This window comes from Melopsittacus undulatus, chromosome 6 (assembly GCF_012275295.1).
Source record: "Melopsittacus undulatus isolate bMelUnd1 chromosome 6, bMelUnd1.mat.Z, whole genome shotgun sequence".
Classification (NCBI taxonomy): domain Eukaryota; kingdom Metazoa; phylum Chordata; class Aves; order Psittaciformes; family Psittaculidae; genus Melopsittacus; species Melopsittacus undulatus.
Genome location: NC_047532.1, coordinates 71,681,938 through 71,709,724, shown reverse-complemented (window position 1 = coordinate 71,709,724; position 27,787 = coordinate 71,681,938). Strand labels below are relative to the sequence as shown.

At 37.7% G+C, this 27,787-nt stretch overlaps 1 protein-coding gene across 3 annotated transcripts; it reads left to right on the top strand.

Annotated features, from left to right (window-relative positions):
* Positions 1 to 17: 17 nt before the first annotated feature.
* On the top strand, positions 18 to 26,628 carry MTF2 (metal response element binding transcription factor 2). 3 transcript variants are annotated; one of them, XM_005153927.3, is made up of 15 exons: positions 18 to 245; positions 10,615 to 10,813; positions 10,947 to 11,028; positions 12,510 to 12,605; positions 12,966 to 13,066; positions 13,405 to 13,553; positions 14,709 to 14,804; positions 15,901 to 15,969; positions 16,791 to 16,914; positions 19,962 to 20,029; positions 20,400 to 20,570; positions 21,394 to 21,502; positions 21,683 to 21,741; positions 21,882 to 21,986; positions 23,449 to 26,628. In XM_005153927.3, the coding sequence occupies exons 1-15, from the start codon at positions 241 to 243 to the stop codon at positions 23,801 to 23,803; spliced, it is 1,788 nt and encodes a 595-aa protein (XP_005153984.2). In that variant the 5' UTR covers positions 18 to 240; the 3' UTR covers positions 23,804 to 26,628. The 3 variants fall into 3 exon arrangements, with proteins under 3 accessions (XP_005153984.2, XP_030909028.1, XP_030909029.1); XM_031053168.2 differs by lacking the exons at positions 18 to 245; positions 10,615 to 10,813 and adding an exon at positions 11,376 to 11,426 and having other exon boundaries at positions 10,962 to 11,028; XM_031053169.2 differs by lacking the exons at positions 18 to 245; positions 10,615 to 10,813; positions 10,947 to 11,028 and adding an exon at positions 11,391 to 11,453.
* The last annotated feature ends 1,159 nt before the right edge of the window (positions 26,629 to 27,787 follow it).

The window sequence follows — 27,787 nt, the reverse complement described above, 5'->3', positions numbered from 1 at the left end:
GCTCCCAGCATGCACCAGCTTCTCCTCCGCGGGAAACAAAAATGGCGAGCGGCCGTGGTGGAGCCGGGCTGTCCGTGAGGCGGGTCTGACCCCTCCCCCGCCGCCTCGCCGCCGCTGCGCTTTGGGGGCCGCGCTCGGGGGGTCTCGCCGCGCACCCAAGGGTCTGGCCGTCCCGGGGCTGAGGCTTCTGAGCTCCCCAGTTTCCCTGTATGAGGCGGTTGGCACCACTGGAGAGACCGAATGAGGTAAGGTGAGGGGGGGCGGGCCGCGGTGGCGGGGGGGTAAGGAGGGAGGAAGGAGGGGAGGCCGGGCCAGGCGGGGGGTGAGGAGAGGGGGGGCTGGGCGCGCCCCATAGTTCGGGCCGCCGGTGCTGCATCCCCCCTCCTATTCGTGGAGGCCGCGCCACCCGCCTGGGAGGGGGTGCGAGGGGCCCCGCTCCGGCGTGGGGGGCCCCGGGGGCCTTTGGGGGAGGGGGAGGAAGCTCTCTTTCGGGCGGCCGCTGGCGAGAGAGTGAGGGGTCAGCGGTGCCGCTTGGTGACCAAAACAAAGGGAGCGGAGGCTGCCGGCCGGCTGCCGGGGTCCGCGGGGTGCTGCCGCCGTGAGTCACGGCGAGGTTTGCGGCAGCACTAGCTTGATTTTCTCCTTTAAGGCTATCGTCCGAGCGGGCTGTGTTCGCTCTAGTGCGGAGAGAGCAACACAAAAGAGATGGTTGGTGGTGGTCGCTGGTAACTTTGTTTTTGTTTTCTCTTTTTTTTTTTCGCCGCCTAATAGTCTCTGTCAAGTTAGACAGTTCAAGGTGCTCAAGAAGCTTGTTTTTTGGTCTGCTGAAAGGATGTACAGCAACACGTTTTCTTTCCTTTGATATATGAATTCTGTAGGAATTCAAGAATGGTTTGATACTTTTGTTAGTCAAAGAAAATAATATGGTAGTGTGTTGGATGCGCTGGACATTGATATTAGTGTTGAAATTCTAGGGGGTATCATCCACCTCTGAAGTATCTGGGTGCTATTTAAAGGAGAGGGCCTGCACAATTAAATGAAAGGGCCTGCCAGGAGAGCAGCGTGGCATTATGCTTGTTTCTTGGATTTCTGATAGTTAGGGCCTGCTCATGGCTTTATCAGGTCAAACTTAGTAATGGATAATAGCATGATTTTTTTTTCCTGACTTAGTGTAAGGGATACTGATCCATGCTTTATACCTAAACTGTCAAAAGCATGGGAGAATAGGAAAAAAGTTTTCTTTTGTTTTTTTTTCGTCTATAACCAGCTTGGTAAAAGTTAGCAAGTTAATGTACATCCCTTTCTTGAGAGCTCAAATTACAATTCATTTGAAAGCATTTGAGATTAAAAGAAGAAAAAAAGTTAGTTTCTATAGTGTTAGAATCCAGCCTAAGAGGTTCATAGCTTTTTAATGGAAGGAGCATAAAGGGAAATAAAGAATCAAAATATGAAAGAAGGTGCGTAATAAAAGTAGAGAAAGGAAGAAGGATCTTTGCAAGGAGCTACAAGCTGGTGAAATGTGGATCTCTACTGAGAGTATAATGTAGTAATGTTTTCAACAGTTGACCTGTTTTGTCAGATACAGATGTGTCTTCTCAACAACTCTGCTTCCGTGCTCTGGAAAGAATTTTAAATCAGATGTAGATCCTTCTCAAACTTGGCGTAGTATGATTAGTCACCAGTTGTTTTCTGGGGGGGGTTTGTTCCAGGTAGGTGAAAGATACAAACACTGGTAGTTAGTATTAAGGGTGACCTTGGATATGGTAACGTTTCTCCTTCACTGCATTAGCAAATCAGGTAAAGCTTATGAGAAGAATGTAACAAGTAAGTTGGTGGTCATTTCCTAGTGGAGAGTGAATTTCTGTATTCCCTGGAGAGAAATGTGAATGAATATAGTACTAGAAGCACCAGAATGGCCTTAAAGCATATTTTGTGCTCTTCATGCTAGTTGTGGAGGAAAAATTTGGAGGGAAGAAACACGTGACTAGAAGCTGGTATGAATCTTCTCTTGGTTTGTGAGTTGGCTGTACTTTCTGTGTCACTGACTTCTGAGCTAGCTGCAGAGTTGGCTTTGCCTTCTTTACAGGCCTTCTCTGCAGGAAATGGAGGGGAAGTGTGTCTTTGAAACACATCAGAAGAAGTATTATAAACCACAGGGATTGCTGGAGGGTCCTTGGGCAGGGTAATACCTGTTACTGAAGGCACTGAAACTAGTTGAAATACATGCTTTTAACTATCTTTGTTTCAAGCTGATGTTCTCTTCCTAGAAGGTATAATCTCTGTGGAGGAATGAAATGAAGAGGTTTAGTTTTCTTTGAGAGAAAGAGAGCTAAAGATGGGAGTGTTCGTGATCAGTTTGAACATATTTCATTTACTTGGAGGATAATACTGGATTAATTTTTACTTCTTTCTGTGGAGTGCTTATGAAGGGTGATATTCTTCTATATGAGCCTTAAAGAAGGGTATTTATGGGGTTTTGATTGCCTATGAAATCGTTTTTCTTCCCCCTCTCCCTGTGCGAGTCAGCACCTTCTGTTCTTTTTCACTGCTTGGGTGCATGCTTGTACTGTTATTACCTTAGGTATATTGCTGGGCATCCTGTAATTGGGTACAGCACAAGCCCAAAAAGTGTTTGCAGTGTTCAAGGAGGTGCTAAGTATTCGCTTAAGGGTGGTTCTGACCTGAAAAGGTGTGTTGTGACCTGAACCATTGTTCTCTCCCCTTTGCTCTCTGTGTATAAACATGATTGATCCTAAACAAATGGCTCTTAAGAGTACAGGGCTGCCCTGCCCTATTTCTCTACTTGTTACATATGTAGGGAAAGGTGTTATTCTGTAATGATCTATTAAAGACTGGTCTAGTGGAACCCGGCCCTGCCTGTGGCAACGGTTGGAACCGGGTGGGCTTTAATGTCCTGTCCAACCCAAACCGTTATATGGTATGTGTGTTATCTCTTGTCCTCCTGCTATGCAGTACTACAAAGAGGCTAACTACATCTCGCAGGAGCCTCCTCCCACAGGGCAAGTGCTTCAGTCCCCGACTGTTTTGATAGCCCCCCACCAAGCTCATCTAGTTTGACGTCTTCCTTGCTACTGGCAGAACCAAACCACAGTATTCTAGATACTGTCTAATGAGATTTGTGTAGAAGGAAACAATCACTTCCCCTTAGTCTTCCAGCTCAAGTTCTTTCTAATTTTGCTACTTTGTCAGTTAATGTGGTGGATATACTTGTGAAAGCATACAGCTACTTAAGAAACACATTAATGAAAACATGTTCTCTGATTACTAGAGAGTTCTTTAAAGTGTTCAACCAGACAGAAGAATTCAGAAGAAAAAACACTGACACAATGTAAAGCTCTTTCAAAGGCTTAAGAAAAAAAGATACCAACAAGCACTCTATTTGGGTAGTAACCAAAAAATTTGTTGCATGAAAATCACATATGATTGTGTTGGGTAGTATGGTTGACTTGGTAGAGCTAAGAAGTGTAAACAAGCTACAAGGAGCTGACAAGGAGCAGTTTATACAGAGTGGTTGCCCTGAAATCACTGGTAGGACAGAGTTTTTCTGCCTTAGGTGATTTTCAAGTTCTGTCCATGATGGATTTGTTAAGTGTTGTTTGCTTGAATGGCTTGTAAATTGGCTTGCTGAACATTTTTTAAAAAAAAGATGTAAACTTGGGGCCCATGGGAACAGACAGGCTACTTCCAAGAGCACCAGGGGATAACAATGTGATGTTCTCATGGGTCTGTTCTTTACCATCCTAGGTTGTGGAGAACAGGGGTAACCTGTAATGATTAGGGAATGGTGTATGTTATACCTGTCTTCAGAAATGGCCAAAAGTTCAACCCAGGGAACCAAAGGCTTGTTAGGCTCATGTTGGTCTGTAGGACAGTTGTGGAATAGATCTTCCTGGAAGATGTCAGCATATATTTTCCAAGAATAAACTGTGGCCTGACCACCATCTGTGTTAAAAATGGTAGGATTTGTGGACCGGGGAGGAGAGGAGTGGATGCCACTTAACTCCAGCAAGGCTGAAGGAAGTGGCCAATAGGAACCTCATGAAGTTTAAGAGATGAAAGCCAAGTCCTGCATCTGAAGGAAGAATCTCAGGCTAAGTTTGGCTGAAGGTCAGCTTTGCAAGGTTGGCTGGGGTCTGGTAGACAGAAAGCAAGAACATGAGCCAACACTGTGTCCTGTGAGCAAGTTGAACAAAACCAGAAGGCTGAGGAGAAGTGATTGTTTCCTTCTACACATAACTCATTAGACAGTATCTAAAATGCTATGGTTTGGTTCTGCCAATGCAAGGAACACATGAAACTTAGATGAGCTTGGTGGAGGGCCACCAAAACAGTTAGGACGGGAGCACTTCTGTGAGAGGAGGCTGAGGAAACCAGGTTCATTCAGCCTGGAGAATAAGAGACTTCATGGAGGCCTAACTGCAGCCTTCCAGCTCCTGTGAGATGCAATTAGTCTCTTCACAATACTGCATGGCAGGAGGACAAGTGATAACATACAAGATGAAATAAGAGAGGTTCTGATGGGAATGGGGGGAGGAGATGGGTTTTCTTATTTTATCCACCGCCCCCCATAAGGACAGTTTGCAGAGGAAGAGGAGCCCAGGGTGTGTGGCCCCTGTTGCTGGAGGCTTTCAGGGCTGACTGTATAAAGCCACCTTGTCTGGCCTCATGGCTGATGCTATGCTGAGCAGGACTACAGAACTCCTGATATCCTTTTTAACTTCCATTACTATCTTAAACAACTGTAGAAATTAGGTGATCTTGAAATTTATTTCTTATCCTCCAGCTGTTACTCTTGGCTTTTCTAGACTGAGGGATGCCTAGGTTAACATCCCTTTATTCTTCTGTGCAGTTAGTGATGTGGCTTAGGCTTTTGATCATACCAGCATACAAAATAGAGTAAAGATAATGAGCTCAAAGCTTGTAGATATTCTATGACAAAGCACCTTGGAAGCTTAATATTAATTGGGCTGCATGAAGTAGTGTAAAAGGATAGACTAAGACTATAATCTAGAGTTGTGTTGGATCCTCCACTTGAAAGGAATTCATAAGCATTTGCTAATAGAATAGCCTGTTTGTGTATAACTGAAACAGTGACTGTTGGAGCAAAGCTGCTGTTAAGGAAAAACTAAGTGAACTTCTGGTTTTTAAAGTGGACTGATCTGCAGTTTAGGCCTCGGGTGGGGCAGTTATGTCTGTTTGCCTTCTTGGACCAGCAGAATCTTTTTATTTGGGGGGAGGGAGGTACAGTTGACAAACAGTGAACAGTTAATGTTTGATTTGAGATCTCAAACAGCAGTGAAGCTGCGAGGAAATGGGGAAGAAACATGTGGCTGGGATCCAGTATCTCTCCAGCTGTCAGCAGAGGTACTGGATCCTAGTCATGGGTTAGTTATCACGTTGGAAGCTTTACTTAGACTTGGCTATAAGGTGCTGGGTAAACCAGCTAAGATGGTGGCTCTTGGAAAAGATTCCTTTCACTTTGCTGCTGCCTTGTGGCAAGTGCTCAGAGCACTTGCTGCTTACCTGGCTTGTCACCAGACCTTTTGATGAAGTGCTTTAATTTGTTTAAAATGTCAGAAAATCCATTTTTAGGGAAGAAAAATAGAAAGTGTATGGAGAAGTCACCTTGTTCCAGAGCTGGAGGGAAGGCAGGGAGAGCAAGCTGCTGTATTGGATAAGCCATGTATAAAATCTGCTGGGTTCCCTAAACTCATTTTCCCTTCAGTGTGATTTGTATTTACTGGGAATAAATTAATTATCTGTAGGTCCCACTTTCATGTGTTGTTTCAGTAAATTAAAATTTTCTCTTCATATGCTTTGGGCACTTAGTTTTTGCAAGATACTAGATTTTAATAACAACCTGTAGTCATAGGGTAGCTATAGCCTGTTTCTGTTGCAGTATTTGTGAATCACAGACCTTCTGGAAGAAATGTCCTGAAGTTGCATGGCTTGTCAATGAAACTGACTGTAATTCAGTGCACGCAGTCAGGCAGTGCCAGCTGAGGGAGTTTATGTCTCAAGCTGCTTGTTCGCATTTGTTCTCTTGTGCTGACAAACCATTCTGTGAGACAAATCAGTGAAGTGCAATTGCTGAAAAGATAACCCTTGTCAAGGGAGTTTCTTGTAACAGAAGTTGTTTCTCAGTGGTTGTTAGAACTGAAGGATTACAGGAGTATGAATGACCTTAACCTGGCAGTACTGCTGAGGAAATGACACTTTGAAACAAGATGGAGAGTGCCCAATCTTTTTAATTCTCTAGGATCTTCCCATCTTTTTCCCCCTTAAATTTTCCTGCTGTAGGATTGTGGTGAAGATTTGGGAGTCAGAGGCACCAAATGAACTTTGACATTTTCTAACCTGTAATAAAGAGGTTAGATTTACAAACAAGTCAAAACTAACAGAAATCTAACTTTGTTTTTTGGCAAATAAATTCTATGCATAGTAAGTTGTCATGGTTCACAAATCGGACTGATTTATGTAGTTCACCGTCAGAGGGAAGTTTACATTCCTGTTGAAAGAGAATGATGAATACCTCCTGCTGCTGCAGCATATTATAAATTTATTCATCAAGTAGATGAATAGAAAGTCTTCTGCCTGTCTTGCTGGAGAGTATCTATGGTTATGATGAATCAAGGTGAAAAACTTATGAGCATTTTCAGAACTTCACAAGACCAGCTTATAAAGAAATGGTCGAAGTGCATTACTATTTGGGAGTAAATTTCAATATGTAGATATGTTTTACTGACTTTCCCCATGCACTTCTGAAAGATTGTGTGGGTGCTGCTTTGGTACTTTCTTTGCATGTGAAGTGCTTGAGTAAGAATACGGCCACAACATACTCAGTATTAATTAAGGGATGTAAAGCCGAGGTAGACTGGACATACTGTATGACATGCAGTGCAGCTTACTTGTGCAAGTTGTGTGAGATAAGGTAGACTTTTGTTTTAGGTAAAGTAGGTTTTTTTTGTTTTTTTTTTTTTCCTTGGAAAACCAGGATCTTCAGATATTTTGCAATGTGGAGTTCTTGGAGATATTTTTGAAGATTGTGGGGAAATTGTTACTGAAATGTTACTAGATTTGTTGGTAACTGTAAAATGGTATGTTAGGAAGGTGCTATGGAAGTAACTTAAAGGAAGACTTGAAAACAAGTTCTGGAAAATTTGGAACCTTTAATTTCAAAATTGGCAAGCAAGAAGTTAACCTCAGTTTGCATTTGCGCTTCCAACAGGTATTTATTTTAATGGTAGGTGTGACTTTTTGGTACTCCATTACAATGGAGAGACCTGTGGCAATGCAAAGTTACTAACATGCTAGGCTTGTAGCTCTTATGTTGGTCTGCACTGGATTCCTTGTGCTTTATGTTGTGTTTCCAGAAGGCACTTCAGGGACTCCTACTTCAACTTCAAGCTTGCTTGCTTATTAAGCTTGCTAAATAAAGTCAGCCTTTTAGAACAGTAGCTCTTCCTGCTTAATCTGCATCAAAAGCATTGAGGGAATGTTTCCCTGAAAACAAACTTCTTATCCATGTGGAAAGCAACAGTTAAGCTAGTGTCAACCTGTTGTGATAACTAACCTATTTTCAGTCTGTGTTAGATAAAGCATAAACTGCCACAGCAGGAGCTACTTCATGAACTGTTTAGTCATCACTTCAGCAGTGCTATCTCCCACAAAGAGCAGTGTAGACAATGGAAAAGTGTCTGCTTTATTGGCTCAGACCTTTACTGTGTGTCAAGATCCTTCAGTGTCTGGAGCTGCTATTGTAAATTTAGGCTGTTGTATAAGACAATGTATAGACTCATTTAAGTGCTTGTGCTACAAAATAATGCACAATACATTTTTGTTACCATTTGAGTGGAATTATGGGACAGACTTCACTACTTAATAGTGTATGTATGTTTCTGAAGACATTTAAAATGGGAAACTCACAAAAGCAGCTGTTGCTTTTTAAGTGGAGATTGTACTAGATTATGTGTAATAAATGAATTGATTTTCTTACTTCTAATATGATGTCTGAACTTGAGGCTCACAAGAACCTCAAAACCTAACTGTAGAGTAGAATGATGTGCATATATTCATGGTAAGAAATTATATATGAGATTAGATCCAAGGAAGAAGTTCTTCCCTGTGAGGTTGGTGAGGTGCTGGCACAGGTTGCCCAGAGAAGCTGTGGCTGCCCCATCCCTGGCAGTGTTCAAAGCCAGGTTGGACACAGGGGCTTGAAGCAAGCTGCTGCAGTGGAAGGTGTCGCTGCCTGTGGCAGGGGTTGGAGCTGGGTGAGCTTTAAGGTTGAGTTTTTCCATGCAATGGTGAAGGGTGTCAAATGAAGTTACAAGGTGCCAGCTGTGAAACAAGCCAAAAGAAGTACTCCTTTAAAGGTTCAACAAAATACGTAGGAAAACATGCAGGAAAAAGGTCCACTAAGGACTAAAATACCGAGGCATTACTGCTCGAGGTCTTTGGATCCACAGGCTGTAAAAGATCTAGAGAATATTTGGGAGAGGAGTGCTGTTCTTGGGGCTAGTTTTTGTTGTGGTTTAAACACAGTCAGCCATAAATCATGCAGTCTCTCCCCCCCACCCCTGCCAACATCCCTTCTTGCCCTTCCCCTATTCCTGGAGGGATGGGGAGAAGAATCAAAAGAATGCAACTCCCATGGGCTGAGATAAGAACAGCTTAGTAACTAAGGTATAACACGATTCATTACCAGTACCAACAATAATAGGAAAGATGAAGGAAATAACAAAGGAAGAGAACACAGCACCTCACCACCCACTGACCAATAACTCACCCCACCCCAACTGAAAAAGCAGAGAGAGTACCCTTCTGGGTAACTCATAGTTACATCCTGGGCATGACATGCTGTGATATAGAATACCTCTTTGGCTAATTTGGGTTAGGTATCATGTCTCTGCTTTCTTCCCTCTTCCCCTCCTCCCTGGCAGAGTATGAAGCTTAGAAAGTCCTTGGTCAGTCTAAACATTTGAGCAGTAACTAAAAACATCGGTGCTATCAGTGCTGTTCCCAGGCTGAAAGTCAAAAACACAGCACTGCACCAGCTGCTAAGAAAGAGAAAAAATGACTGCTAATGCTAAACCCAGGACAGTTTTTTTTCCCTATACCTCTGGTCTTCCCCAGTCGTCTGCTGGAATATTTCTGTGTTTGAGATCAGGCAGGACTTAAATTTGTGTCCCAGTTGTACATGATGATGCCAGAGTTAGTTACTGGGCTAAATGGAACACTTGTCTGGCCCATTGTCTGGCCTGCTCTCAATGTCATGACCTACACTGTTTATAAATGTGCTTAAAACAGCTGTCTAAATTTCTTGTGTCTAGCCTTCTTGGTTTAAACTGTCCTGTTGAAAACAATTGATTGATTTCTAGAATATAGACTTTTGCATTTCTGCATATTATTTTGTATTTTCAGCCATTATAATTCCAAGTTTATTTTCATATTGAAAGTAAGTAGTAAACATTTAGGGAGAAAGGATTCCATCCTCTTTGAAACTTCAGAGGAACTTTTCTGGCATCTGGAAAGTAATTCTCATCAAGTGGTATAGGGTGCTGATTCATTTACTGGTTTTATTAGTGCTTTGATTAATGCAAACTTTTCTGGTGCTAATAATGTACCTAAGTTGTTTAGAATGACATGAAAATTTGGCTTTTCAGTTGCCTCCATGTAACTTTCTGTTCTGTCCTTGAATCTCTGTCATAGTAATTAATACATTTAATTTCTAAAGAGAAAATAGTTTTGGGTATAAGGATACCTTTGTTTTACAGTCTGAAATATTGGTTATTAGTTATGAAGATAGTTGCTTATCCATTATTTGGTCCTGTTACAATTTCCTATATTTTACTCCTTGGAGTGCTTGGTAGCTAGTCTAACATAAAAACTTAATCACACAGATGAATAGGTTATATGTTGTGGAATTGCATGAGGAAAAAACTATTATTGATGCACGTAATTTGTAATTTTGAGCTTTGTCTGTGAACAAAAGTTTCAAGATCTTTTGTTTTTCTTTCCTTATTCTATTCTTCTCCGTATCTAACAAAGAGGAAAACTTATTTTACATTAGAAGTTTAGCATGTAGAAATTCTTCCTGTGCTGGAAACCTCTATAGCTATGCTTAGTGGCAAAGCATGATGCTGTGTTTGGAGGTACCTTGAGTAGTGCTCAACCTGGTTTCTTTCTTCCCCACCTGCTTAACCATAACCTTTAGTACCTTTTTAGCTTCCTTGGAATTTTGGAAAACTGTCAGTTTTTGTCAATTTTGTCCAAATTACTTACGCAAAACTAATTGTTTTGCGTAAGTAATTCTGTATTGAATGCTTTTGATGCATTCTTTGATGCTTTTGGTCATGTTATGAAGACTGAGCTGAAAAGCTTGTGTCCCCATCCTCACTTACATTAGGTGATTTCATGGAAGACTTTCTTTTACATAAACTTGTCCCTTTCAAATCTTGTAGACTCTTATAGTAGCAAAGGCTACTATAAGCTAAGTGAGTTTTAGCTGTGAATAATATTAATATTCAAAATACATGTTTTTTCTAATTTATCTAATTCTGATTATCTTTTGTCTTTCTTCCCTATCTTTAGAGACTCTACAGCGGTGGGTAATTCACTGGTCCATAAGCGGTCTCCTGTACGTCGAAGCCATAAGAGCTCAGCATCTCTGACCAAGCTGTCATTACGTGATGGACAGAAAGCCAAAAAGCCACTGTGTAAATTTGAAGAAGGTCAGGATGTCCTAGCTAGATGGTCAGATGGCTTGTTTTATCTTGGAACTATCAAAAAGGTAAAGGATTTCTTTAAACTCACTGGAGTACTGGTTTTGCTAAGTGTTATGGTATTGTTGTGTCTGTTGGTATTAAGTACATTATTCTGTTTAGTATTTTACTCATGGCTTCTGCTGTATTTTTGGTTTTCAGATAAACAAACTGAAACAGAACTGCTTCATTATATTTGAAGACAGTTCCAAATCCTGGGTTCTCTGGAAGGACATACAAACAGGCAAGAACTTCAGTGAAGTAGTCATTGTTGGGTATTTTGTGTAGCTTACTGTATTTGTTGAAATAAATTATTAGAGTATATTTTTGGTATCCTAAAGAGTAATATAGTTTAACATGACCTAGGATCCTGATTTAGGTGAACAAAAGTTCTTTTCAGTTAACTCTTTATCATTGCTGTTACTTTTTCTGTTAGTTTGTTTTCACATAACTATATGCAGGGAGGGGAGCACACTTCTAAGCATAATCAAATTTGAGTTTTTTTGGATGGGAATAGAGTATAATACTCTGTCATAGCAGGAAACTCCAGGCCCTAATTTACACAGAGTTTATGTCCTCCTATGTTTTCAGTTGAAACATCATGACGTCGAAAGAAACCAAAGACTGGAAAATCAATCCTAGGTTTGAATGGAGTTTTCACATTTAAAAGTAATGCCTTAATTGTTGCACATAAGAAACCATTACACATGTTGGAGTATTCATGTGATATAAAGTAATATTCAGTTATCAAGTGAGACATCTATTGTATATTAGCTTTGATTTTTCAGATACTTGGGGAGCAGCTAGTATTTTGATAACCCAATACTTCTGAAGCACGGATGACTGATTCTTGTGAAAATCAGTTAAAATTTCCTTATCTCATACAGGCAATGGAAACTTCATCTGGCTGTTGCCCATTCTTGGTATTCAAACTAAACACTGTCTGCTAACAGTACAAGCTTTGCATTTGTAATAGCAAAAAACCTACTGCTTTATTTCTGAGATGCTTTTAAAGTACTGCTGTTCTGCCTCTGTATAGTACTGGTTTATGATCTTTGCTACATTTATCAAACTTTAGTGCATGAGTATGATAACATGTAGACTAAGAAATTTGTATTTTATTCCAGTTTTTTACACTGGTAGGTGGTAGATAATAGGAGAAAGATGTAGGTTTGTTTCCAGTTTGCAAACCACTGTTTTTTTCCTTCTCTTTACTGGTACTGTGTGCTTTTTTGTGCTTGCAGATATATATAAGCAGTAATAACATATTTTGTAAGAGCGCTGGAGTTTAATATTAAAACACTTTGGGCAGATCTGTCAAAGGATATGTACCAAGTTGTGCATATGAAAAGAAGCACAAATTACTGTAAATACAAAACATACCTCTCAGTTGTCCAGATAGTATTTGTTTATGCATATATTTTTTGGTCTGCATTTAGTCTTTATTTGTTTATTTTATGTTTTATAAAGGGACCATGGACTGCATAGTAAAAATACATAGCTATAAATATCCAATAATCTACGATAAGTGACATCAATACTTGTAATACGTATGGTCTGTACAAAAGGTGAGAATTTAATTTTGTTAGGAAATGAGGATCTGTAACAATGTGATTCTACAATGCATGGATTTGTAACTGAAATGATGGAAAAAAGCTATACACACGGTAACCGTTCCAGCTGCAGTTGTAGAGAAAAAAAATCACATTTTCCTCTTTTGTTTAGGAGCCACTGAAAGTGGGGAAATGGTCTGTACAATATGTCAGGAAGAGTATTCAGAAGCACCAAATGAAATGGTTATATGTGATAAATGTGGGCAAGGTAACTAGAATCTTTCCTATTTACTGCATTTTAAAAGATGTTTTGATTTGGTTTATGAAGGAGGATATTTGCCTGGCTGACTGCTTAACTGATGTTAACTTTTATAGCCCTTAGTGGCTATTAACAGCTCAGTGAATAATGATAATCTATGTTAAAGGGACTAACAACTGTTCTGTAAGTAAAGTTTATTTTTTATACTAAGAATTTCAGAAGAACATTATGAATGTGTTACTAATCTTTCTGATCAGATTTTTGGCACTTTATGATGGATAATGCTTTATATTTGGGTTAAAATGATATATAGTTAATTCTCTGTAAGCTTTTTCTGTTTTAATAAGACTTTGGTCATTTTTCATACAGGTTATCATCAGCTGTGTCACACACCAAATATTGATTCCAGCGTGATTGAATCAGATGATAAATGGCTCTGTCGACAGTGCGTTTTTGCAACAACAACAAAGGTGTGTTGCTAGAAAAACATGCTTTATACATCCTGTATTGTGTACATACATAGCTTCTGAAGCCGAAACACACAGAAAAAATATTGCATTTTCTCAGTGATTTCTTTTATGTTAACTTTGACTTGAATGGAAGTTTTGTATGTTGGGAATTAATATGCATGCTAGATATAATTACATTAGGCTTTCAGTTTACCCTTAAAATATGCCACTATTAGAAGAAACTCAGGTGATAATGGTTTTTATTATAGACAAATCTTCATAACTTCCAAACTAAAGGATTTGCAAGTTTCAGGAATACATTATTGCTTTTGTAAACTCATGTATTTGTTTTGGACCAGAGGGGAGGTGCGCTTAAGAAAGGACCAAATGCCAAAGCGCTGCAAGTCATGAAACAAACATTACCTTATAATGCAACAGACCTTGAGTGGGATGCAGGTCATAAAACCAATGTCCAGCAGTGTTACTGCTATTGTGGAGGACCTGGAGAGTGAGTAAATAGATACTTTAAGAACTTCTGTCTGTCATGCAGTTGATCCTGTAGACTTCTACTTGTGAATGTCTTTGTTTCTCTTGTATGTAGATACTAAACACAATGCAAAGTGGCATTTTCAATTTTTTTAGTGTCTCCTTGGAAATGTTATTAATGGCTTGCCTTCTCCCATCAGATTCTTTGTTTTAATTTTGTCATATGACCATCACATAACATTACAGTCCATTTTATAACAAGCAAGAACGTGTTCTTTTGCATTGTTGCTCTTAATGTTTTGGGATTTGATTTTGTTTGTTTTTTGATCTTGCAATTTTAGGCAGTGTTAACTCATCCCTATCACTAGTCACAAATATAAATGTATTTAGGGATTAGACTATTAAATTGTGTTGGAATAGGTAGCTGATTCTACTGCAGTATCATACCCTGGATTGCAGTTACTGGCAGGGGGGAAAACTTTTTTCCTGTTATGACATTAGAGTCCTCTGCTGATTCTTGCTCTACAAGAAAGGCAAGAAGTGGACTTCTTAAGTAGATAGCGATAAATACTCTGGTGTCTGCATGGATGAGTAAAAAGATAAAACAGCGTTGGAGTCAAGAGTCTCTCAAAGAAGTAAAGCTTATGAGCTTATGCTTGAAGAGCAGAGCTCTAGTTTGAGAATTTTGCAGACGTGGACAAACATTGCCCTCAGTGTTGCATGGCGCCTTTTATCAAGGGAGAGCTGAAAAAGGAAAATGAGAATCTCTGTTAACTGAGGTTTGTTTTAAGGATTTGAATAGTCTAGTTTTCGGAATAAATGTTTCTGACTTAATGCAGCTGGAAAATAATAAGGAGGTGAATCTAGTATGCAAGAAGAAGCTTATGGTTTACTGAATTCTTATTATAGATAATAAAGATATGATTTTCATAGGAAATCAAGCTTTTTTTTCATTTAATAACTTAGTTCATCCTTTAATAGGCAATCTTTTATTCTTAGTCACTACTTTTATAGTAATGATTCATGGTGGAGCTAAATGCTTCTGAAATATCCCTACAGACAACTGTCAGGGTTAGAAGATCACCTGCTTACTTAATTTAAACATAATGAAGAACAAATATAATGAAGAACAATTGCCAGTGACTTTAACACGTTATTTTTCTTTCTGTTGGTGAAGCTGGTATCTAAAGATGTTGCAGTGCTGCAAATGTAAGCAGTGGTTTCATGAGGCTTGTGTGCAGTGCCTCCAAAAGCCAATGCTTTTTGGTGACAGGTAAGACAATGAAGCTGTACTTCATGGTTGCCTTTATTTAAAATATGATGGGGATCTCACATATGAACTTTTATTAGGGTATCCATAATACAACACTGCTTTCAAAAAATGGGATGAGTTTTGGATAGAAGATCATACAAGCTAAAGCATGTGTTCAGGTGCCAGGAAAATGCAGTTCATCTTAGTTTAATGAAGGAGAGTGGGTTGTGGAGAGGTAACCAATGGATGGTTTAAGTCAAATTGCTGCTGACTTCATTTTGTGTGTAAGTCTATTATACTATGGGTGGTGTGTAGTAGGAGATTGCAAGTGTCAAATCAGACTGCTTTGGTGGGTCTGAAAGTTAGACGAGGGCTTTCAGGTTCACACTGTATAGGTGACCAATGTCCTGTATGAAACAGGCACCATGCTTCAAGGTAGGTTGCCAGTGCGTATGTGTGGTAGTAGTTTCATGTACCAATAGCATAGGGAACTGGAGAAAGCTGGAAGGATCATTACATTGAGGGGAGCTGTATACATCCTCTGATAAGCGATGAGTCAGGACAAAAGGAAATGAATAAGAGTGCTAGTCTGGGCTTTTGTTTTAAGAGGAACTTTGAGTAGTTGGAGCAGATGAGAGAAAACTGGAGAAGCAAATTAAGTAGTATCTCATTTGTTATCTGTTATACTTTCTTTTAGCTGTTGGTTGTTCTGGAATGTTTGTATGGGGGAACTGAGTTATGATCTAGGAATGCATGGGTCATATAAATGTATGCTTATACTGATGAGTAGGTTTCTGCATGAGAGAATGGAGTGGGAACACTTCAGAACATTTTCATAGGTGTAGTCACAGGTTGAGGGACTTTCTTGGGGAGTATGAAATAGTGGTACCAGGATAAAATTGATCAAGTACCTTTCCTGGTAGGTACCAGTACAGATTTTAGAAGTTAATGAAGGAAGTTGGAAGATGAAGGGACTTTCAAATACCATACAGCTGGGTTTTTAGCCTGCATAACTCTCATTTTTGTGTAACTAGGGTGGTAAACATGAAGAGAAGTGTGTGTGTACAGACACCCACCACCCAGACACATGTATATCTGTATATTCATGTATTTTTAGGTTTTATACGTTCATTTGCTCAGTTTGCAGTTCTGGACCAGAATACCTCAAACGTTTACCCTTGAGATGGTACGTATGAATTAAAACCAGGAATTTAGTACATGCTCTGAATTTCTCTTTGGTGTTTTGATCCTCCTTGCAAAAAAGGAAATCCACTTGATGTCTTGTTGTTTCCCGAGTTGCTCTTACTGCTCAGACTAACAGGGGTGTCTTTTCTTCTACATTAATCTTTAAATGTAGAGATATATTACAATTGCATGCTTTGGGGTTTATTCCTGGGATGGTTTAGTGAAGTAGTGAGCAATTACTCACTTGTATATGTGAAGACTGAGATATGAGCAAAATCTTTTTTGCAGTCTTAGGATCCTACCATTAGATAAACCAAATGTAATGATTACTGGAGTACATATCTGTACACATAACAGTTTCTCTAATGAGACTTAATGGTTAATTGTAGTTTGAAATATTTGAACTAGCCTATATTACAAATTATATTCAATCTTGTGGATATATATGCTAACAAATACATTGTGGAACTAACTTGTTAAATGCCAATTCACCAGAGTACTTGCATGAGTTCAGAATCTATAGTTTCAACTATAAATTTGGATTTAACTATCCTGTGATTTCGAACAGTTTTGGAGTTCAAAAGAACATGATCACAGTGAGATGAGGCAGAGATTAAAGTAAGATTCAAAGCAGAATGAATTACCTGAAGAGAAATTACTGGAAACTTCATAATGTTCCCTGTATTGAGTGTTGAAGTTATGCTTTTTGTTTCTCTGTCTATATCAAGCTACTATCTTTTCTAAGAAATTTTCAAAAGAAAAGCAGTTGGAAGGAAAAGAGTCTTAATTTCTGTCTTTTATTCCAATATTTCTGAACTCTAGGGTAGATATAGCACATCTATGCCTTTACAACCTAAGTGTTATTCATAAGAAGAAATACTTTGACTCAGAGCTTGAACTCATGGCCTACATTAATGAAAACTGGGATAGATTGCATCCTGGTGAGGTAAGTCATTAGAATACTTTGTTGTTTTTCCTCATAGTGCATATATATGTCCTGAATGTTAGTGACATGCACTTTTTTGTTCTGGTTGTTGAATCCTTTATTATCTTTATTATCAATCTGGTAATCCCAAATAATGAGGAGGTAATCTTTTATTTTTCTTGCAGAAACAGAATGATTTTAAGTAGTGTTTTTCTGTGCTGTAAAGTTCCTAAAGTGATCCATGTGACTTATTATTTGAATGGTAACTTAATTCTCAACAACCTAATCATGCATACACACACACACAATTCCTACTTGGATTATTATGTGCAGAGACCAGGGAATCTGTTTTGAAGGTATAACATATAACAAAATATTGTATGCAAACATTTAATTTCCTCTTTTCTCACTCTTCCAAACATGGAGGTGATCAATTAGTGTCCAGATCTAAAGATTATTTGGATCCTTTTTCCAGTTTGATTCTGCTAGTTGTCAAGGCATCTTGGTTTTTGGATCACTATTATACTAATTATTTTTCCAGCTGTTTGATTTAGTGTGAAGTTACTTTATTATTAAAAGAAATGTTTCCTCAAGCAGAATGACTTTATATTTGACAAAGAGGAACAGTATGGGTAGCTGTTTCTGCACCCAAGTTTGCATGCAGAATTTATATCTAAATTCAAGTTGCCAAACTGCTTAGTAGAGTATGCACTTTGTGCATAGAAATTTAGTGTTTTGAAATTTTTTAAGACAGGAGGCATAGAACTGGGTTAAAATTTTCTTATAATGGTGTCCTACTTTAATACTTATCAGCAAAATTCATACATCTGTAATCCATTTCTACTAGCAGACACAATTAGAGAAATCAAATGTGTGTTCTTAATCCTATGAAGTCTCAAGGCTTAATTAGAAAAAGGCTGCACAAAATGCAATTCTCACATCACTCTTTCAAGAGAATGAAATGTTCTGGCTGTTTTGGCTGTTCTGCAGTCTAGCAAATACATAAGCAGTGTTTAATTTAGACTTCAGTTTCTCTTAGTATTGAGGAAAATGTAGAAGAAATTAATGTTTTATTATTTTGTGTCAACTTTCTCTGGATTTCACAAAAGTTTGTCAGAATGGTGGTCAGAGCAGCTAGGGTGATGTTGAGTGGAGCTATCTAGCTGCCATTGACTTGGAGCACATACGCCATTTTGAAGAAGTTGAAAGGCTACAGTCCTCATTGTGCTGCTCTTCCCCTTTATGCTTTCAATGAATCCATGCTCAAGCTATGTGAAAACCATATAATGGAGAGGAAGGAGAGGGTAGACAAGGAAGCTCACCTCTTTAAGTGGTATGCTCGGTTCTTTAATTGATATTTCTCCACCTTAAAGGAAACTACTTTTAAGTCTGAAGACCGTGTTTCTGAAGAGATAGATTTTTTTTTTTTTTTTTTTTAATAATTACATAAACACTGAGGTGAGGAAATCCTCAAGACTATTATGAAAAGATTATAAATATCACTCAGTAAGTTGGGAAAAATTGTTTTGAGAGATCAGAGGGAAATGTACTGCTTTGGTTCACCTGGTTTGTGTGTTAAACAAATCATAAAATTAGAACCTACAATATAATAGTCTTAAGGTTTTGGGTTTGGTTTTTTTTAATAGTCAGAACTTGTTGCTGTTAGAAATAATGCCTTGGTTTCTTTCTCTAGCTGCTTATAATTGATTAAGAGGAAAATTATTTTAGCTGTAGTCAGACAGGAGTAAGTGGTGGAATTATCAGAACTCCTTAGTCTATTGTTTAGCATCTTGTTATTTAGGGTGCAATAAACATGGCAGTTTATTCTGTAGTTTGGTGCTGCAGAGTTGCAAGACCTTTGGATAAGGGATGGATTGTACTGAATGCCTATGGTAAAGATGTGTGAAAACAGTTCTTAATTTCATTGGCTGAAGTCCATTGAATAACTCAGCTTTGGTAGTCAGTCAGGTAGGCGGTGAATCTTGCCCCAGATTGGCCTAAAAGATTGGCTTTTATGAGTATATTTACTCATTGATTTAGCTGTTAGCACATTCAATCCTTAGAGGATTTCTATCTGAAATAGTCAGAATTGTGTTTTTTTAGGAAATACTTTAAGGTGGTAGGTTTTAGGTTTTTGGTTTTCTTGGGGTTTTTTTTTTTTTTTTGTTTTGAGCTGCAAATGTACAGTCTGCTTTGTGGTATTTATATTAACAGTAAAACTTGCGAACTGTAAAACTCAAAGATAAACTTACTGCAGAGCCAGTTGGATATAAGTTCTGGAACATTTTGTGTGGTGACTGGAAATATGGTAGCTTCATTGGAGTTTAAAAATAGCTGTCTGAACATAAAAATTATCTTATTTTAAGTTCGATTACGTAAATGTTGTGTCTACTTCTTCAGTCACCACCTTACTTGCTCTGCTCTGTCTCTAATTCTTATATATGCTGTTTTTCAGAGTGATTCCACTGTTTTGGTAGCTTGATAGGGACTTTAGGCTTTAGTGTAAGATGGGGTCTGAGCAAAAGGGGCATGAGATGGATTTACTGGGTTTTTTTCTTTCTTTCCTTTTTTCTTTCCCTATATTCTAATTTTTCTGGGCCTTATCCCTTTTTTGTGTCTTACTGACTGATGTTGGCAAAAATGGCAATTGGATCCTGTGGCAAGATTTTGGTTAAAATGATTATCAATAAAATAATTTAGATGTCAGTACTAGTTATATTCTGTTTCCAATCTCAATTAATTTGGACATATATAATGCCACAGAAGAGTTCTTGCTAGCAGTTTTGGGAGAGCAAGCTAGTAAACTGAAATTGCTTGAGACATTTCTCCTGCACTTTGTACAAGTAAAATTCAGATTCTTTGGCCTTGATACTGAAATCACTTCTGTGGGTGTAGATTACAATGTATGGGATAATGACTAGTATCCTTTCGGGTTTGGTAGTTTCTACACCTAGTACTTCATAGATGTACTTCACATCCAGATCTGTAGTTACAATGATACAAAGTAACTGCAATCTTTCTATTACTAAAGAATTTGACAGGTTAAATGATTTCTTAATACTTCACAGCTGGCCGATACACCAAAATCTGAAAGATATGAGCATGTACTGGAGGCACTGAATGATTACAAGACCATGTAAGTTATTGATACTTCTTAGTGTGGCTTGCCTGTTTTAGCTGATGCAGATTACAGTGCTCAGTGTATCTCATGATCAGTTTTCCTGGAGATAATGTGTAAAATTTTAAATACTGTTTCTATTTCAAACTGTAACATAACTATTTGAGTGGAACCCAGATTATGAGAAAATTGTTTTAATTTTCACTCTTTCTATTTCACATACTGTAGGGTTTGTGAAAGTGAGGATTGCATTAGTGGAAGGAGAGGGCTAAAACAGCATTAGAGTGAAAAGTCTCACTTGTATGATTTTGTTTTTTATGTACATTGTTCCTATAAAAGTTGCTTTCCCTGGGGTCAGAGTTTTAACAATTAATTTAAAATCATCTAGGTTTATGTCTGGAAAAGAAATAAAGAAAAAGAAACATTTGTTTGGCTTGAGAATTCGTGTTCCTCCTGTGCCACCAAATGCTGCTTTAAAGGCTGAGAAAGAACCAGAAGGAACTTCTCATGAGTTCAAAATCAAGGGCAGAAAATCATCTAAGCCAATCCCTGATGTGAGGTAAAATGACAGTTGTTCTAGCAATGTTGTGGTAAATCGGGCTACTTTGGGTGTATTTTTGGTGCCTACAAGAAGGGCTTTTACATTGTAGAATGTGTTTAAAATATTTTTACTTTAAAATGACTGTAGAGATGGGCTATTGCTGAGAACAAGATCTTTAGTGAGCTCTCAAACAGCTACCAACTAGGATATTCAAGATCCTTTTCCTCCCATTTAAAAGAAAGCAGACAAGCAAGCTTGCCATCCTGTCAAAGCCTCTGGGAAACAGGGACAGGTGAGAGGAATGGTGCAAATCAATCTGCCTTACATTACATTACCTCAGCAGAAAGACTTGAAGGGGCAACAGAACATATTCTAAGCAAATTTTATTAGCTTTTGATTACCAAACCAAGCTAATATTTAGTGGCAAGAGCAATAGGAAATATCCAAGTTTGCTGTCATTTGGGAAATAAAATCTCTTGCATTTCAGGAACTTTTATACAGTAATCTAACTAAAATTCTAGGTAGGAAGTATGACGTCAAGTTATAATTTGTGTTAGTGAAAGTGCCCTCTTTTTTTACCAAGTATGATCATATGAATAAGCAACACCTAACTCTGGTTCATTCCTCTACAATGCTGGGGAATCAGTATGTCACTGAAAAGATCTTGTATCTCTTAATGTTATTCTAGAGGCAAAAAATATGTAGCTTTGTACCTGACAAACTTTATCAGAATGACCTCTTAGTGCATAGAAATCTAGTAATATATTCATTGCCAAATGAAAAAAACCCAAACTTTAGATGATTTTCAGTAATACAGAACAAAATATCAATTTTCTTCTAGGGAATTAAGTAATGGTATAGAAAGAAAGGGGAAAAAAAAATCAGTAGGTCGTCCACCTGGTCCCTATACAAGAAAAATGATTCACAAGACTCCAGAGTCGTCTCCTCTGGTAAGGTTTTGGATATTCTCCCTTGCCCCCTCCACTTTTCCCTGTAACTGGATTATATTTTTTGAGAGAAAACATAACCAGTTAATCTGAATGATGGTATTCCCTCATTTGCCCTGAAACAAAGTTGATACAGCAGTTAAATTAAATTTGAAGTACTTTTCATTTGTTTTCCCCCTTTAGGATAATGAACCAGTTCCAGTGATAGAGAACCCAAGCTTGGAATTACCCTCCACTGTTGGGTAAATTAAAAAACCCCAAACCCCTATGAAGTATTGTATTGTAATATCGTATCATTTATCTGTTTGCTTCTGAAATGTCAGCTCAGTTTTTACTATCTTATTTTTTCATTACACGGCAACTCTGTTATCGTGCATCTCAGGAAATCTGATGGAACTGCACATTCATCCAATACCTCAGATGTGGAATCCACAGGTGCTGCCAGTATGAAAGAAACTACCTCATCTAGCATTTCCAGACATTATAGGTAGTTATTCCATTACTCTCTGTGCTATAAAGATCAGTATTTGCAATATATTAATTTTAATAAAACTTTCTGAAAGGGGGATGGAGAACAGTTGGCTCAGCCATACTCGTGGGAGAATAGAGAACTGAGGATATTGCATAGGGGTATAACATTGAGGATGTGGTGTCTCACTGAGATTTGGAGTAATGGGCAATGGAGACTGGATAGAGCTATGAGTTGCGCAAGGAAATTTGAATAAATGGGACAAAAAATACTTACAATGCACAGGGTGAGGTTTTTGTGCTCACTCACTACTGTTTTGCTGTTGTTAAATTAGACTTACTGAAAATAATTGAACCCCATAAACACTTCCTGAGCATAGCCTTCTAATAAAAGCCACAAAAGAGCTGATGCATACCCATAATTAATTTTAGCAGCTGTTGTTTTTGTAGGCTTGTGTGTTGGTGTTAAAGAACAGTAAGTACGCTGTAATTTTACTACAGTCCACAGAGCATGAAAAAATTTTGGCACTAATTAATTAACTACAATTGACTTTTCTGCAAATCAATTGTTACTTCTCTCTCTCAAGTTCAGCAAACACAAATTTCTCTTTTATTGAGATACATGGATTCTCTGTCTACTTATATTGTCTTCTCTGTTTTGTGCTGTCAAGGGCGCTCATGATTCATTTTTGTGTACATTACTGCTACAAAAAGTCTGTCTTCAAAACCTCTTGTTTAACTTTCAGACTTATGAAATTGCTACCTGTGGATTGACTTTAGTAGTAGTAATCACTGTTTTGTACTTCTGCCCTTTATTCCATCCTTTTAAAAGTTAAAAATAGGCACTTTTAAATTTCTGTTTTTAATGTTAAGAAGATGTGCTTTTTTTTCCTTAGTGTGTTACATAGGGGTCTTGAGCATTAAAGTTCAAATACGAGTTAATTTACGACTTTATCGAGTAAGTTTTAGTATGCATAAATTATAGAAGTATTTTTTTACATAAGTATTTATATCTTGGACACTTTAACATTTGGATGATGGCTTATTCTTGCTTATTGTCAACAGCTTCCTTTTTTTTAATTACCAGATATATCTGTGTTTTGGATATACATATTTTTCTGGCCATGTGTAATAAACCTTTAGAAAGACATGTATGCTTTACAAAGTAGTGATGTAAAATAGATGGTTATAATATCTTTTTCATATTTTAGAGTTTGAACTGAGAGAAATTCAGCTTGAAAACATTTGGCTAACCTTTCTGACATTTTGTTACATTAGTACATTTTTCCTTCTGTAGATCACTCTTATTTTGCAAGTGCCATATTTATAGTCAACTCTCTGTAGGCAGCGTGTATTTTTATTAGTGAAAAATAGACCAAAAAAAGTTATGGGTTGCATGGAAATAACTGATGACAAAGCATACAATTAGCAAATTTTTTTTAGAGTTAATGGTGTGATTTCTTTTTTTGCTTGTTCAATAGTTTATCTGACTCGAGAAAAAGGACTCGTACGGGAAGAACTTGGCCTGCTGCAATACCACATTTGAGAAGAAGAGGTCGCTTTCCACGAAAAGCACTCCAGACTCAAAACTCAGAAATTGTAAAAGATGATGAGAGCAAGGAAGATTACCAGTATGATGAACTCAATACAGAGATACTTAACAACTTAGCAGATCAGGAGTTACAGCTCAATCATCTAAAGAACTCGATTACTAGCTATTTTGGTGCAGCAGGTAGAATAGCTTGTGGGGAGAAATACCGTGTTTTGGCTCGTCGGGTGACACTTGATGGAAAGGTGCAGTATCTTGTGGAGTGGGAAGGAGCAACTGCATCCTGACTGTAGGACTGAACATTATGTTCACTGCACTGTCATATGTAAGTACAGTTCATAATGCAGAGCCTAGAGAGAAATGTGTCTTTAAATGTGTTTCTGAAAAAAAACAAAACCAGTTTAGCCTTAACATGTAATTGTTATCATTACAGCTCTTGTGATAAAGACTTATCTTTTTAAAATCTGATCTGAAACTTAAATTTTTTAATCTGAACATTGTTAGATTGTTTTAGGTTGGGATATTTTGGGTTACAATTGCTTAAAAATGTGCATGGTGTTTTTTAAAAAAAAATGAAAAAAAGACATTTTCTAGAGAACATTCCATGGATACAGTTATTGTGATTTAGAGAAAATACTATGTAGATAGCACAAATCTTTGAGAAATTTTGGTTTTGTTTTCTTACCCAGATGTTTGCAGAAATGTATTTCTATTTCAATACTTTCTAGATTTCATAAGTGCAGTGTATATAATGCCTACTGATGACTGTAAAATACTGAAGTTTTCTTTCAAAGTGTAAAAAAAAAAAAAGGAGAAAAAAGAAAAAATATATCGAGCCTGTAAATTGCTCTGTGACCAGACTTCATTGTCTTCTTAATATATTCTTTGTGTGTGTGTGTGTGCGCGTGCATGTGTGTGCATATATACATATGTATATACGTGCACACATACTTGTGTGTGTGAATATATATGTGTGATTGTGACCTATGCAATACAAATTATGGGATCGGGCAGCTTCTGAGAATACATCCCATAATTGTTTTTTCAGGAATAGTTGCCAGTATTTACACAGCAGCTTTTCTTCTCAGGCTTATTGGGTGCTGTTGCTTTCTATGTACTAAGGAAAAATGTCAAACCAGTGCAGCGTGTTCTGGCAATGGGTGCAGTCATTGATGTTTATATGCTCTAGGTTATATATTCCATTATTTTCCATGTGAATTAACAGTTAAATAATGCAGGATCTGAACATTTTGAAATTAACTCTGCTAGAAATAACAGTTTGGAAATTCTTGTGGCACTCTGATTGTAAATTCTGTGTCCCAGTCATAAACTAAGTTGACAGCAGTCACACACCAGATTTCTACCTATCTGTAGAAACAGTCATATTTTGATAAATGTAATACCAGCAAAGTGTATTACTGCACAGGGTCAACGAACAATTTGTTGCCATTTGAAGTAACGTTACTGATTTTATTACAACATTACCTCTTTTGTTCTTATGAAACCTACCAAGTCTTAAACCAGTAAGTTGATTTTACTTGTTTAAAAGGAAAGTCTCCTGCCGGTATTGGGCGTTTTCTTTGTCTGCTACTTTTGAGGGGGTTTTAGCCAAAGAGTAAACAGAAAAATACTTTTACTTCTGTGGTTATGCAGTGAACTGAATAAGGTTATTTGTCTTACTAGCTCATGGTTGGCCACCAAACTAAAACAATGTTAACATTTACAAATGACAGTGTTTTAAAGTGTACTGCGTGGGTTAGTATTTACTCCTTTACTTGATTATTTGACTTTTTTTGCTCATCTTGAACATCTTGAAAAGGTGAAATTTTTTTAATACTAGTTTTCCCTTCATGTTTTTTTTTCTTTTTTTAATTTTGTTTTATTTTTCTCCTATCACCTTACAGCCAAAGGAAGCAGAGAAAGCTTTTTACCCTGTGCTTGGCTTATGGCTGGCCAGGTAATAGTAGCTTTATAAAAATGCTAATTTAAAAACTGCCACTTCTGTTTACCTTCACTAAAATGTGCGTTTTTCTCACACCCTCAGCTATTAATGTTGCCTTGCCTATAGCTGCAATATTTTGATAACACAGCAACTTCATGTTAATTTTTGAATGTTTGTATCTTGGGATAATGCAAACTGTAAAGCCTTTGTAACTTTACCCACATCATCTGTACCTGTCTCTATTGTTTCACTTTATCCAAGTCCTTTAATTCTAACTGAACACCAGCAGTATTTTTCATAATGCTTCATTTAAAGATAAATATTGGAATGTACTTGGGGACTTTAGTGAAGGGGGAGAAAATATTTGTCAAACTTAAGCTGTCCGTAGACTTAACTGTTGTGAATGTTGTTTCATTTTATTATGGTGGTTGACTTGACTCTGATGTTCAGTTTGTATTTTTGGAATTGCTTTTTTCTTAGAATTAAAAGACCAACATTAAATGTGTGTATTTTTTGAGAGAGAAGAATGAGTTTTGATTCTGTATTCTTGTGAAGTATGTATTTGGTGGCATCCTACCATCTGTTGTTTCTCTGACTTTGCTGTTGTCCTGGAGGCACTCGCCCTGCACACAAACATTTGTGTTCCAGCTATGGTTGAGGGATGCTTTGCTACAAGGGGTCATATATTGGGAAATGCTGCAATAGTGCTGATGAAGATACGGTTAGAGTAGTAATTAAAGCACATCTACAAATGCCTTTCTCATTGTATGTGAATTTCATTGCATGTAGTAATGGAGTCTCTAAAGGAAAAATACAAATGTTGCTGTATGTAACAGTTTCATTTTGGTATGACTTGATCATTGTGTGTATGCATGTGTGTAAATATATGTAATTCAACTTTGTTGTGGTCACTGACTTAGAACCATTTCTCTGTGTATCAGATTTAATATTTTTCCATCATGTATTGTATTGCTGTAGTATTTAGGAAGGTGAAATCTCTCTTGAGGCCATTCTAACAATGTAGGCATTACATGAGCATGACAGCAAAGAAATAGTACATGACTGGTCAGAAATGTAAAATAATTGTCATGGCAAGATACTTGTCAAACCATTGTTCTCAACAAAAGCTTCAAGAGGAATTTTGAATAAAAACTGCTTTTCTATACATAACAGGCATTTTGAGTGAGATTATAAAGGAATTTTGAAAAGTCTCAGCTTGATATAGAAAATTAAGGTCAGTATTTTGATTAAACATGAAGAGAAATAAGAGGCCTTGAAGGTGCAGACAAGCAGTTTGGGGAGTTAGGGGGAAAGATAAGTGGATAAACAAAAATGGGTATGTCTTTGTAACATCCTACTAAAGTGATCTTTAGTGTTATATTTTTAAAGTAAGCTGGTGAATTGAGATGGAACATGTCAAGGCTGGAGCCAGAGCAGTAGCCAAAACACAGTGATAAATACGAACTGGACAGGATTATCAGTTCTGTGTGCAGAGGGAAGAGGATGAATCTTGCAAATGCTATGCAGGTAATTTTCAGGCTTTAAATAGTACCATTTCTCTAGTTCCCTCACATCTGCGTGGATGCAAAGTAACATTGCAGTTAAGGGTATGATAGCAGAAAATATTTTCTAGAGATGGAGAAAAGGATTTAGGATGGGATGTTGTGTTTGACCAATGCTGAACTTAAGCTGATGGCTGAACATACATGTCTTTGGACACTTTAAAATAATTAGAAATTGCTAATTCAGCTCATGCCTTCTTTCCTCCCATGCTTTTTCTTCTCTGCTTGTGGTAATGAGCCCGGTATTGTAGGTGCACACCTGCCCCACCTACCTGCACAGGTAAGTGCTGAAGTGTTAGTTTAGGAACTCCTATTTATTTGGCCACTTGGTGCCTGAGCCTGCTTCCTTATTCCCAGTCTTGTGGTCTCCTTGCGTGAGAGAGAAATGACTGGGAAAAATTATTTCAGGAGAGGCAACATGAGTAACTGAAGCATAATTAGGGCTTTGGGGGGTGGTGTGGTGTGTGTCTGGTTCTGCCTTTTTCATGTCTCTCCAGAGAAAGCAATCAACAGTCATCTCATTAACTGTTAGGAACAGGATTATTTGATTTTTGTATGAACAGTCATGGGTATCTTTGGTTTTTACCATTCCCTGAAATCCTTCAGCATAATAGAATAATTACCTTAGTTGTTTACTACCCAGTACTTTAACATAATGTTGAAATAAAGATACAGACTTGCTCTAAGAATTTTTCTCTTGGCACTATGCTGTTCTTACAAACCTCTCTTCTAATTTTGTAGGTATTAGGTGGAGAGTCAAGAAAGTC

Bases quoted from the DNA above. Each gene is read 5' to 3' on its own strand.
- MTF2 (XM_005153927.3), top strand. The intron at 14,805-15,900 runs GTAAGACAATGA...ATGTATTTTTAG, and splicing joins CCAATGCTTTTTGGTGACAG to GTTTTATACGTTCATTTGCT. The intron at 21,742-21,881 runs GTAAATTAAAAA...CGTGCATCTCAG, and splicing joins GAATTACCCTCCACTGTTGG to GAAATCTGATGGAACTGCAC.